Raw genomic sequence first — 13,773 nt, 5'->3', positions numbered from 1 at the left:
CATTCTGAACATAAAATTATCTCACAATAAATATAAACGATTACATTTGTTCGCAACAGTATCACTTTCATCATCCGCAGTTTTATGAGGAATGTGAGAGGATGAGCAACAATGTGATGCTCACTCTCCAATAACAATAATAATGGATTGCAACTGTTTCTTGTAATTCAGCGAACCAATACATCCAAGTACTAAAGTTATAGTTCAGTGATGGCGAACCTATGACACGCGTGTCAGCACTGACACACTTGAGGGTTTAAGGTGACACACCTTGGATGTTGAAAGATATTGGTATTCTGATGGAAAAAACTGCGATTAATCGTGTAAGATCGCTCTCAGTTAAGGCGATTTAGAAAGTAACAATTTTAAGTATTTCCCAAGAGTGAAAATTTTTTTTAATGAAGCCAGTCCCAAAAATCGTGAACAACATATCAATCAATCTATCGAAGTTCTAAAGTCAATAACTGAGCAGTTTTCTACTAGATTGGAGCAATTTCGAATGTTGGAACAAACAATCCAATTCATAAAGTATCTTGATGAAACAGAATTCGTGGATATTAAATTAGATGGCTTTGAGTGGTTGGATTTAAAAGATCTAGAAATGCAACTAGCCGACTTCCAGTGTAATCTGGAATGAATTAGAAATGAATTAGAACTTGAGCAGGAACGTCTGCATGATACCCGCGTGTAAAAATTCAGACTGTTAAATTCTAAGCGTGTGGAAAGCCTTCCCGAAAACTTTCATGCTCTTAAAATCTTTGCTAAAGCTCTTCTTACAATTTTCTCTTCTACATACTCTTGTGAAACTCTATTTTTTGCCTTAAATAATATCAAATCGAAAGGGAGAAATAGATTGAGCGATGATTTGAGCGCTGCCTGTGTAGCATTTTTCTACCAGTACTCAGCAACAGAAAAGTCATTAAATGTAATGTAAGTTTGTAATTTCACTTTATTAAACTAATTGTATAATATGAATTCATAGATTTTATATCAATGTCCTATTAACCACCTTACCGGCCATTATGGATAAAATACGCATCCTCATACGCTTCGTATCCATCACATATTTCAATGTAATATCAATGGTATTACAATTTTAATATGCACTTCGCATCCATGGTAACTTGGACGTATATATATATACATCCTGGCCGGTAACGTGGTTAAATAAATAGGCCTAATATGATATGCATAAGCAGTGGTGAGCTATAAGGAATTATGGATGGAACTGTGGACAAATGATAATGGTTATCAATAATAATTGCTACTTTAAATTCATATGGATTTTCTGATAACTATTTAAAAATCATCTCATTGCATTTTGTTCTAATGGAGCTAGTGTAATGTTAGGAAACAAATCAGGTGTTGCAATCAAACCTGTACAAAAATTTCCCAACATTGTGATTTGGCATTGCGTAGCTCATCGTTTACAATTAGCATTAGATGATTCAATAAAAAACATTAAAGAAATAACTCATTTTGAAATATGATTATTATCATCATATGATTTTTATCATTAATCACCAAAAAATCAACGAGAATTAAATACGTTTGCAAAAGACCTTGCTATCAAAATTTTAAAGATCGGCCGTGTGTTTGGACCACGATGGGCAGCTTGCAGTTTACGAACGGCTCTTCCTTTGTGGAGAAATTACCCAGATTTATGCAAGCATTTTGCACCGAACGATAAATGTAAGGGCTTTTTAAACCGACTTCTCAATTTGGAATTTTTAAAAGATCTAGCATTAATGATTGATATCAATCATTAATGATTGATATCCTACAGGAATTATCATATCTGTCAGAAGCTTTAGCTCTACAAAGTGGCAATATAAGTATTATAAGGGCTAAGTTAGCCCCCACCCTTTTTTTTTTTTTTTTTGCTCGACGATGCGTGCCCTTTGTTAAAATTTCTATAGCTTTACCACTGTGTATTAGTCACCATCTATGATTACGTAGTTCAATTTATAATACATGTATGCAATTGCACATCAACAACGTCAATATTAAAAAAAAAAAAAAAAAGATGTTTGACACACCTGGGTAAAAAGGTTCGCCATCACTGGTATAGTTGATAAAAGAAGCAATATTCTTTTTACGAGTAGGAAACTAGTCGCATATCATCTTATTACAGAATACATAAACAATTGATCTTTGTGTTACAATCTTTCAAGCCACACATAAATCCTTCATATGTCATAAAAATCATCAATACTACGCAAGATTTTCCTAGAGGTGAGGAGGGACGCATAATTTCGATGATGTAACATAATTTAGATAACCGTTCAAATTCTACATTTGAGGAAATCTTGAGTTGCTCACGAAGAATATTTGAAGTTCAAACCCCAACATGATTTGAACCTTTGAATAATCCCTTAATAATGACTGTTCATTTTTCTTTTCATGCTCCTCCAATCTACTGGAAAGAAAAATGAAATAATAAATTAAAACCTGAAACATTAGTACTAAAACAGGATGGGAAATATTACAATAATTTAAAGAATAAAAAAAAAAGTCCGAAGAGAACTTAAAATTTTGTCTTATTTATGGGTCTCTCAATGTCCTTTAGTGCTTTGACGTCACGTAGAATTTTTTTTCTTTATTTCCTTATTACCACCACGTAAATCCATCCTTGTCGTCGGTCAGTCTTAACTATTATTTAAACGTATTAAATATGATGACAGTAAATGTTTTACAACTGAGATAAATTAAGCCATGTTCATATAACCTGGCTTACCCTCGAAAATGTCCCCATCAAAAATTAGCATATTTCACAATATGAAGGAAGCAAATGGATTTAAAATGGTTGTTTAGAAATATTTAGAATTCATTTCTAACTCGATTCGAATTAAACTATTTTCCCCTCTTGAATTAACACAACCTTTAGAAAACCGGATGACGCTATTTTACGAAATTCAAATTTTGGTCCATATAATCATTTATGAAAGCCAAATAAACCATTTTAATAGCAGATACATTTCTTCGACAGAACATATTTAAACTTTCCTCTGAATCAATTCATTTCTCATTAATTATAACAGTACCTACCTAACCTGATAGGATATCTTCCTGTCATGAGAGCTCCTCTTGACGGTGAGCAGAGATGAAGTACGTAATAGTTATTCAGGATTATTCCATTCGCTGCCAGAGCATCAATATTAGGGGTAGGAATCTCTGGAGCCCCGTGAAAACTAATATCATTCCAACCCTGTTCGGAAAGCACGTGATAAGTCAATAATATTCCAACAGTAAAAATCAAAAGACATTGACATGGTATTCCAATTATTTACGTTTTTCCTGCAGTTACTTGAAAAGAAAAAACAATCACAAACATTGAAAACATTAGACAGCAATACAGACATTAAATCTCTACTGAAAAACTCATCACATTATATCAGTGTAACCTTTTTAATTAATTTATTTATTTAGCGTATGATGATACGACGGCCGTGAGGCCCTGTTTGCAGGGAAGTACGGCACCATCTTAATCCCTCTTGATTTAATCCGGCCTCAGGGCCGGTATAGCTGACGTATCAGTCCTATGGTTGGGTCTTAGGTATTCCTGATTGTAATCAGTGTATGTTCACGGGGCCGGTTTGCCTGTTCTAGGGGATGAAAAACCCGAGTGTTCCTGGTGAAAAAACCCTACCTCCGTATGAGAACGGCTAACTCACATTTATCGACAGAAATCGGCTAAAGTTGTCTCACGTCATGGACGGGAATTGAACCCAGGTTTTTCTGACCAAAAAGCTTCGTCTATACTGACTGAGCTACGGAGGCTCACATTTTTTAATATGATCCCCCACATACGAAGGCTCACAAGTGTGCCTTGAGTGGGCACTTGATTAAGGAAACAGAAGGAATTGTGTTTCTCAAAGAGCGGTTGGTAATATTCATTGGAGAAAACAGCATTCGGGAAAGGCTGTTCCAAAGAACTGAGATAGATGGAATGAAAGAGTTGAAGGATTAGAAGTTGGTTAGATCAGTTTGGAGCTCAGTGGATACTCACAAAATTTATTAGTATTCCTATATGAATTGAAGGAATGGTAATCATCACTTCAATTCAGATGTTGTAGATGTTATTTGGAATTATAATTAAACTAAGGCAACTAAGGTTATAAAGACACTGTATTATGCGATCAGATTTTACTCTCGAGTTTTCGGGAGAAAAAATTCCCTGCCATCTCCGTATAAGACTGGTTAACTAACTCACTTTCATTGGCATCACGAACATTGAAGTCTCCAAAGATGATCTCAGGGTTTGGGTAATTAGATTGCATGAGATTAACTTTCAAAACTAAATAGTTAAACAGACTATCTGAATTAGGAAAGTAAACGCAGCAAATGGAGCAAAGTGACTAAAGAAAATTTTGAACCACAGCAGATCCTATAGAGGAGATTGAAGGTTCTACTCCTTTTGCATTGAATATGAGGGCTCACATAACCCATATGTGTCAGCCCTCATATTACATTATGTACATTACATCTTATTTACTGGTTGACCTCGTACTAGATTTCCTGGGATATATTATCACTGCATGAATTTTAAATCCGTTTATGCAGAATTGTGCGTAAAAACGTCACCAACGACACGTGTATGCGAATATTATACAAACATTCACGTTAATGATATCAAGAAACGAGAAAACAATTACATGTATACGAGACACTTCTACAAATGTGCATAGAGATACGGTGGATTATATTTCTACTAAAATGTGTGTAACCATAGCATATAAGAAGAAACTTATAAGAAATATATGACATAACTTATAAAATATAAGAAGTTCCGGATGAATTCTTAGTAGTTTTTTTTTTTTTATTTTATTTTGTTTTATTGCGACGAGTGACATATTTTCTGATCAAGGTAGAAACAGATGGCTTTCGAACTGATTAGTTATTTACTTTACTTAGGATGTGCATTATCATCTTTAAACACATGCACCACAAGTGTTTATGATTCAAATTTTAGTTTGAAAAAAAAAAAAATAAATAAAACATCTAGAAAACCATAACTGTATTCCCAGTGGTGAGCCGGTTGAACACACTATACCAGATATCATATTAAAAACGAAGATACTAGGGAGAAAAAACTCGCATTGTTTATATTCAAGAATGTGAGTAGGGCTAATCTTAAGTGGTATGGTCACTTAAACAGAACATAAGATGAAAGATTAGCCAGTGCTTGAAGCAAATGGCAAACATTGTATCTAGTAGATCATGAATACTGCTGAGATATATCGTCTGTTGCTGAAGACAATACATCTCGATATACCTCAGGTCCTAACAAATAACAGACCAACTTAGAAGGACGCTCTTGATGGGAAACTAGTCAGTAATATTAATGGCTTAAACATCTTTTACGGGTATATCTGATAACGATATAATAGTGATGGCATTCTAAACATTCTAAATTCCTTTAATTCAGTATTGCAATTATCTGTTTTCATTTCTCAAGGGTCGTTCATTTTTTTTTTGTTGGGATAATTTCCAGTAGTATCTATAACAAACAAACTTTGAATCCTAAAGAATTTAGAGTTTGTCTTTCTATCCACAGATATAAAGAAGGGGGGATATGGTGAGGCGATTATAATCATATAATCACGATGGAACTTTCTGTTGACAGAATGTTAACTTTCTGTCAATAAAACGAATTTACTTTTTAAATTATAATACGAATTGAAAATTGAAGTAAATTACAATAATAAAATAATAAACATTAAAAATCTGACACATGTTTGTCAATCTAAATGTCCCGAAAATCTCATTCTTGTCTTTCCTTCATAAAAACTAAAACGCATTCACATCTTAGAATCGATCCTGGACTTCAATGTACTTTAATTCAATCTCAGGAACGATCTCTCATTCCGATGACACGCTTTTATGTATTTTCATAAGAATGGTTCCTCAGAAGAAATCGTACTTTCAACAGAACAATTATGAGGATTCCCAATTTATTCTCATTCGAAAGAAATAAAATCTTTGAATAAATCAGAAGGATTCAAAAGATTGAATCCTCCTGACTGATTTCTATGCTGTGGTAACCTTGTTTCATTCTAATATCCAACACTGATCCATCACTAATTTTATTCCCAAAGGGATTATGCAGAGCCCCCTTAGTCCTCGTTAACTTTTTTTTTTTTTTGGAAAATGGATAGGCAGGTGGTCTTTATTATTTAGTGTATGAAGGTTTTCGGGAGAGACAGCATATGACAGACGAGTACCTCCATCCCATGGCCCTTGACCTTAACGGTATATATTATGTCTCATATAGTGCGAATTGTACGGTCGATTTTCGAGTTGTAAGATTGAAAATCTCAGTTTCCAATACTTTCATGTGCTGCATTAGAAATAAATCTGCGACATTGCAATTTAACAAGATATTCTAGCAACAGAATCTCTTTAGGATAGTTATCTGCAGTTCTTGGATAAAATATGGATATTTAAATTAAAGCAAGGATTGGTTTAATCTAAAAGTAATATAAATTTCAGAGACCATCAGCTTATTTTCCGATGGATTCACAGACATCCATATCCATATCCGTTCCTTTCTATCATCGTAGTAAATAGAATAACATTTATTACAGAACATTTACGACTGTCAAATTAAACTAACTTAAATAAAAGCAATCAATTTTATTTTAGAGATACTTACTAAGTCATCTATATTGAAATAAATTATGTGTGGAGGAGATCGAGATTCTGATCCAAAGCATATAGAAGGAATGAATACCAACATCCAAAGAAAAGAGAGCATCTTCATGGTTATTTTTTTCTGCATAAATATGTATCTTCATAAATATATTACATCACATTCTTTATTATCAAATATTACCAACTTAACTATAGGTTTATCTAAAATTCATGAGTTCTTACAGTTCTTATGTTTTAGAGGTCTGTTTTAACATTAAATCAACTTATTAAGATATCTCGTGATAAATTTGTTTTTGTTTCTCATTAGTTGTATGTTCGTTGGTATTAAAATTATCACAGAATTCCTCTTCTTGACTAAAATAGTTTTTTGAAGGTAATTGTGTGTCTTTGGTATTAACCAGATTCGTTACTTCGTTACTAAAATGTTTGAATTCGAAATAAAAGTTCATACAAAAGTAAACTGTTTATTTTCTTCTCAAAATTAAATCCTAATGAGTGAAATACCGCTATTGCTTTCCGCGCTAATAATAGCTGTAACAGAATACCCGAAAATTTTAGCGTGGCATAAAATCCCACTGACCCTGCTTCTCAGATATGACTCCTCCACACTCCCATACCCGTTTCTGCTTATCATCACTGATATTACACCCTCTCCCTAGACCTAAATGTCACCCCCCACACACATCCTTCACTGTCCTAAACTTTGTTCTTGCGCACTCACACATCTACTCTTAAAACCATCATCTCCACTTCTCAGTGTCGTCCTGTTCATCTAGATCTCCTCCGTTTCCCGGTGTACCCTATGTTCCTTGTTCCTTTTCTTGCATTCTTTTCACTCGTGCAACCACCTCCCCATTCGCAAACTAGCCTACCTTACAATCCATCTCTTCCACAACTCCTCTTGCTTCCTCAGGTCTTCGATTCACTTTACTCAAGATTGCTCACAGGTGACTCACACCAAATCCATTTAAATGTGGCCCATCTCTTTTATACAGCTCCATCCATCCCTGAAATTCATCCCACGTTTTCACAAAATGAACTCCTTTCCCCTCATACAACTCTGCTAGCCTACCATTCATAATCTTCGCTCGCCTTCTTGACTGATAATGATCAGTCGAGAAGGCGAGCGAACTATTATCTTCCACACTGTTATCTTTCACTCTCCATAACAGTCTTATCATAACCCTCCTTACATTCTCCTTGTTACCAGTGAAATGATTTGTGCCAACAACCGCTGCTAACTCTTTTGCTCGCGTACTCCTCTTCTCCAATGCTTCAATCACCGTCTTCATTCTGCCATCCGGAAAACAAACCTCATGCACCTTTTCACTCACCAAGCCGCTAATAATCGAATCCCCATACATTTCTACTCTCAAATTATTCGGTAATTCTTTCAGATCTTTCGTTCCGTTATTCCTCACATATCCATGCAAATCTCCTCAGTTCATTCCTCATACTTTTAATCTCTTTCATCATCTTTACCATGTCCGCTTTCAATTACCCTCTCACTGCCATTTACGACCAATCGTATTTTTCACTCCTTGCACGTCCGGTGTCTTACCGCTCACTTCCGCTAACATTGAAGATGAATAATAATCAAGAATCCCATCCAGAAGTATAAGAACTGTTGTTGAGATCGACTAAAGAACCTGAAGGTCTTGTGCAAGTTTCTCCGCATCTTTATCTGATCATTCACAACTTATTTTTTCTTCTTTTGTTTACTGGAAAATCAGTCTGAAGATGAAGGTACACAAATAAATTTTATCAGGCAGTGCCTGAACTTCGCAATTTTTAAATGTGTTTTTGCAGTAACTTCTATTAAATACATTTGGTCTGTCAGTTGATTTGAACGTATAATTACTTCAACGCAGGCGGTATGGATTTTAAATTTGATGTTTGAAATCTCGTAGTTTAGTTGAAACACCCGGTTCGAATTCCGTCTATGATGAGAGAAACCTTGATGAAGATGGTTTTAATAAAATAAACAAGGGCTGGTTTGCCTGCCCCTGTTTGCTTGCCCCTGTGAACACACACAAACATATATCTACAAACATAAGATACTAACTATGAGATGGAAGAGATTAGAGCCTCATCATCTTATCTTCTTACTGTCCATTATGTTAACCTTGTTGAGCCATCTCACTTTTAGTTTCAGTTGGACAATGTTTAATAGCATAATTTGGCCAAATGACTCAATGGTTATCAGTACAATTATCTATAGTACATCAAGTCGAAAATAGCTTATTTCAATTGCTATGATAATGAATGACGTTCCCTATAGAGAAATGCTGATTTTTATTATTGTTTCAAATTATTCCATTCTTGTTCTTCAGATTGTTATTTCTGCCTAATTTTGTTTTGAAGCAATTATAGAATTGAAGTCCCAAAAATTTTTCCCAAAAATGTTTTTCACGATTTTTATATTTCTTTCTAAATTTTATTGACTTTTATAATTCTGCTTATCCTTCCTTCTGGAAATGCTTCTTGTTCCATAGCGCTTCACCATCAGAAGAAGGATTGCTATAGATTCGATTCGAGTCGCCGAGTAGAGGAACTTTTCTTCAGCAAGCAACCGAGTTACTCGATCTTTGGGGGAGCCATGTAGAGCTCCCCTCTCCCTGAAGCCTAGTGTGCGTGTTTTCCGGAGAAAAGCGCACTAGGGTTTAGGATCATAATAATGTGACACTTGTCTATCACATTCTGGCTTCGAGGTTTAACAAATCTTGATAGTTCTAAACTCGGCTATTGTTAATGACTACGGTTAAGACCAGCTCGGCTGAAAGCCAGTTTCCAAATCTTGTAATCAACGCGTAGTACAGTGGTGGCGAACCTTTTTATGTGCGTGTGCCAAAAATTTCCAAATCGAGTTGCTGACGTGCAGGGCAGTTTTTAAAGGGGAAAAAATTAATAGAAAATTAATCTAACTTAATTAATTTATTTATTTATAAATTTATAATATATATATATGTTTATTTATTTATAATATTTTATAGATAATTATTTATAATTTTATAAATATTTTATTTTATTTATAATATTTATTTATATATAAATTTATAATGTTATTCAGTTTAAAATTGATTATTCTATTATTAAATTGATTTTCATTATGTTTAGTTTGAAAAAAACAAAACAAAATACAGTAGTGAGAAAAATATTTATGCATTGTAACTCACCAACGAAGTTAGCTGAGCAAGGGAAGAAGCAGAAGGATGTCCACTTATCGGCGAAACGCTTATCATATTTATTCGAAAATAACTAGCCTTCGCGTATGACTGGCATCCCTGATTTTACTTTACGAAAAAAAAGACATTAAAAAGTCTTGCATATGCCTCACACACGAAAAATATTTAAACATGTTCACGTTGAGGGGATAGTAACTCACTCCCAGCAGTTAATAACATCCCCTCCCCAACAGCCATTATACTGCAAATGCAAGAAAAACAAGTAGTTTTATGGATCCCTGATTAAGGTACGAAGGCAGTCTATGTAATATATTTTTCAACAAATAGTGACAGCCGGAATAAAATCGGCGCTAATTATCGATGTCCCCTCCCACAGAAACTACGCTGTATAGACTCAAGTAAAACCATATGTTGCACCGGAAACACAGTATCTAACCAAAAGCTCTTGTCCAATTTTTCAATTACATAAAATAAGTGTTTGTTTTATTGCACCAATCATATGCACATCTTCATAGCTGCTCTCTGGTGTAAAACAAAATTTAACTTGTACGTATTGTAACAATTTTAAAAAAAAGGTTAAATAATTTATAAGTGTATAAAAGGATATCACCTGTAAATCGTTGACGTGCCAGCAAAATTCTCGTACGTGCTACCTCTGGCAAGCGTGCCATAGGTTCGCCATCTATGACGTAGTATATCCTCTCTAAGCAACAAGTTGTGGGTTCGAATCCGATGGCAGGCATAAATTTGTGAATGTCTTTAGGTAGAATATGAATTGACATTGCCTTGGTAAGGCCACCGACATGCTTAACAGAGGTCTGAATTTCGGACCTCTGTTAAGCATGTCGGTTAAGCATGCTTAACAGACCTCTGTTAAGAGGTCTGTTAAGCATGAATTTCTGCCCGAAATTCTTTACTTTACTTATAAGTAAAGATTTATAGTTTACTTATTATGAAAAAAAATAATAAGTAAAGTATAAAATAATTTATAAAAAAAATCGTTTGTTTCCCGTGATACTAAGAAGGATTTCATAGGCCACATACACTGCCATCTTTGTATCATCGTCATCAGTAAGTAACTGCATGCAGTGGAATCAAGATTGACTTGCAGAATGATCTGACTAGGCTAGAAATAAAAAAAAATCATTTGTTTCCCGTGATACTAATTTACTATAGGTTAACGCTATTTGTGGGCGGGAATATAAAAAAGATGTGAATCCATGAAATAGAATTACTCCTATTTCTGAAAATAAGCGTCATGGCGATTGGCATTCTTTAATTAGCCTGGATTTTATCAGCGATTGAGCAAACATTAATGAGAGATCGGATAGAAACATAAGCGATAGTAATATATTCATTTTTGGTGAGCGTTGTTTGTTGTATATGTAATATGTGTTATTGCAAGAAATAACCATCGCTAAATAATTTTGCATACATTGCCTTACTTTCGAACAGTTGAGTTTTAAAATGAATAATAATAATAATAATAATAATAATAATAATAATAATAATAATAATAACATGGAGAGAGAGAGAGAGAGCTATAACTAAATTTCCAACTTACCGATTACTCTTTCTTCACTTACAGTATCTCTTAAACTGGCTCTGAACTCTCTTTCTCACGATTGCTAACTCATGTTCTGATTGAAAAAAAAATAATAAATAACTCTAGTGTTATTTCACCTTAAGGTGAAATTAGGGCCTCCAGAAGATTCTGATTTATACAAAAAAGTCTTAAGCCATAAATTATGCTTATCTCTTACTGAGCTAGTAATGTTCTGAAATCGCGATGCTCCTTACCTGCATGACGAGATTATTAGCTTTATGACATGCTTTATCAAAATTTCTAATACCCTTTTATCATCATAATTTATGATTCTTTAGTTTCGCCTATTTTTAAAATATTAAATACGAAACTAATTTAGAGATTTGACCCTGAAAATGCTTTGATGCAGGAAGTTGTCTGTGCCAGGTAGATACGACATGAGATTTGCTGATGCAAACAAAAGAAAAAAAAAAATGCTGATATTTTAATTCTGTTCGCGCACTGACCTTAAACTATAAAAGTTTCGTCTGATAAATTAACCATTTTTAGACAAGCATAAGCTAGAGGTGAATGACTGAAATACATCCCAGTAAAATGCAATTATAGTGATAAACAATGAGTTCATAAATAAAATGGGACCTAACTAAATATACTTTTCACTCTAAATTTGGAAATCATTTTAAGATCTTTTTTTTTACTTAAATTAAATTCAAAGTCTAGTGCATCAGCTTTGGAATTTAAGTTAATTTTAATATTTTTAAAGCAGCATGTTCCTAGTTTGACGCGATGTGCACCGATTTCCGGTGCTTTTTGTTCTGAACATTTAAATTTCACTCATTTTAACTCACAATGCTAGCCTATGGCCAGAAAGTACAATCTCTCATATACTCACTGTAATTCGCTCACATATGAAGGTCAAATCTTCTGCCATGGACACATTCAAACAGAAAAACATTGAGAACAAGAATTGTTCTACCATTGTGCAATTCATGGAACTGTCTAAAGAATTTTTTCCCTGCATTCTGGCAAACACCCTCAAATAAGAAACACACATCTCTAGTCATATGAAAAGCATGCGAATTACAGCTTAACCGTTGATTTTATATCGGTACTTCAGGATCTCATTTCTATAGGCATTACCAATCAGAAATATCGGTCGAATCTTGTTCTACTGTCAGCGATGGAGGTACTATGCCATCTGAATTACATCATGCAAGAGCATGAATATGTTCATGGACAAGTTATTGCTTCAGTAGTACTTAGGTTAAACACCAGTAAATTTGCTTTGGTGGTCATTAAGACTGTCACATCATTATTGAAATTAACCTAATATGGGTTTCCTGATGGTTGATAATGACCACGATTTTCATAATGCAAACTCTCAGATAAACGAATGTTCACTGCTGTTCACTGGCAAATATGAGTCGTGGACTTATTTCCGAATATCGATTGATATCTAATAGGCTACATGGGACAGAACAACATTATTCAAACAGAAGAGCAATACAGACCAGATGATAATATACAATTATCATCACGTGGTCTGCATTTGTATGTTTTGAATAATATTGAATTCATTTTAATTCGATATTATTCGATTCCATTTGAATTTCCAATGGATATTGACAACATTTTGTCCATTTAGCATTAATGTTATTAATGCCCCAGTAGGAAATACTTATAATATTAATAGCATTTCCTCCTGGTTCCATGTTTCATGACCATTTAAACGCCACACAATAAGAGAATGTATCAACTATTTCAATTCGTGTATCATGAGATCTGTCGGAATTTTACTTGATTCACATCTTTACACGTTGTTCATCAACGAGACACACAGTTTACTCACAAAGGAGTCAAATTGTTGTGAGGTTAAGTGTTGCGGCAAGTTGTGTCAAGCTGAAGTGTGTGTCGAGTCAAGTTGTGTCAAATTAAATTTGTTGCGAGGTAAGTATCATTGGATGAAAAAAATGAAGGTGAACAAACAAAAGCAGAAGATAAATCTCATTCGGTTTTTGGGCTTGCAGATTTAGAAGGTGCATTTCACTTAATCAAATTAAGCTAGATGATCCTTTTCAAGATTTAATATTGTTGAAAATCCACCCAGACCTGCATGCATTGAGTCTGGAATCGACAAACTTACATGAGAAAAGTGCTAAGTTTTTTTTAATGATTTAAGCCTTTGTTCTCTCTCTTGGGAAACGTATGTGAAGACTCTTACTGCTATAAGCTACAAGAAAAGACTTCCTTTTCTTGTAGCCAGGTCAGGTAATGCAAATCAGTGGAACTCTTTTTTATATTAAGGAGGGCGAAAGGGATGGCTCTGGTTGGACACATGTCACTGCACTGTCCACGGTTGATGCATCACCTGATTCATTTCTATTACTA

At 34.2% G+C, this 13,773-nt stretch overlaps 1 protein-coding gene across 2 annotated transcripts in view; it reads right to left on the bottom strand.

Annotated features, from left to right (window-relative positions):
* LOC150093645 (arylsulfatase B-like) overlaps nucleotides 1-11,543 on the bottom strand; it is a 29,694-nt gene extending 18,151 nt beyond the window's left edge. The window contains exons 1-3 of one of the 2 annotated variants that reach the window (XM_090412552.1): nucleotides 11,404-11,543; nucleotides 6,656-6,775; nucleotides 3,049-3,208 (exon numbers count right to left, since the gene is read on the bottom strand). In XM_090412552.1, coding sequence (XP_090268678.1) covers nucleotides 3,049-3,208; nucleotides 6,656-6,763 — 268 coding nt within the window. In that variant the 5' untranslated portion in view covers nucleotides 6,764-6,775; nucleotides 11,404-11,543. Of the gene's footprint in view, nucleotides 1-3,048; nucleotides 3,209-6,655; nucleotides 6,776-9,830; nucleotides 9,850-11,403 lie in introns of those variants that run through there. The other variant, XM_090412551.1, reaches the window with a different exon arrangement.
* Nucleotides 11,544-13,773: the final 2,230 nt, after the last annotated feature.

Source organism: Typopeltis vanoorti, chromosome 23, assembly GCF_054136105.1.
Source record: "Typopeltis vanoorti isolate ZY-2024b chromosome 23, IOZ_Tvanoo_1.0, whole genome shotgun sequence".
Classification (NCBI taxonomy): domain Eukaryota; kingdom Metazoa; phylum Arthropoda; class Arachnida; order Uropygi; family Thelyphonidae; genus Typopeltis; species Typopeltis vanoorti.
Note: the sequence above shows the minus strand (reverse complement) of the source record. Positions and strands in the feature narration are given on the sequence as shown.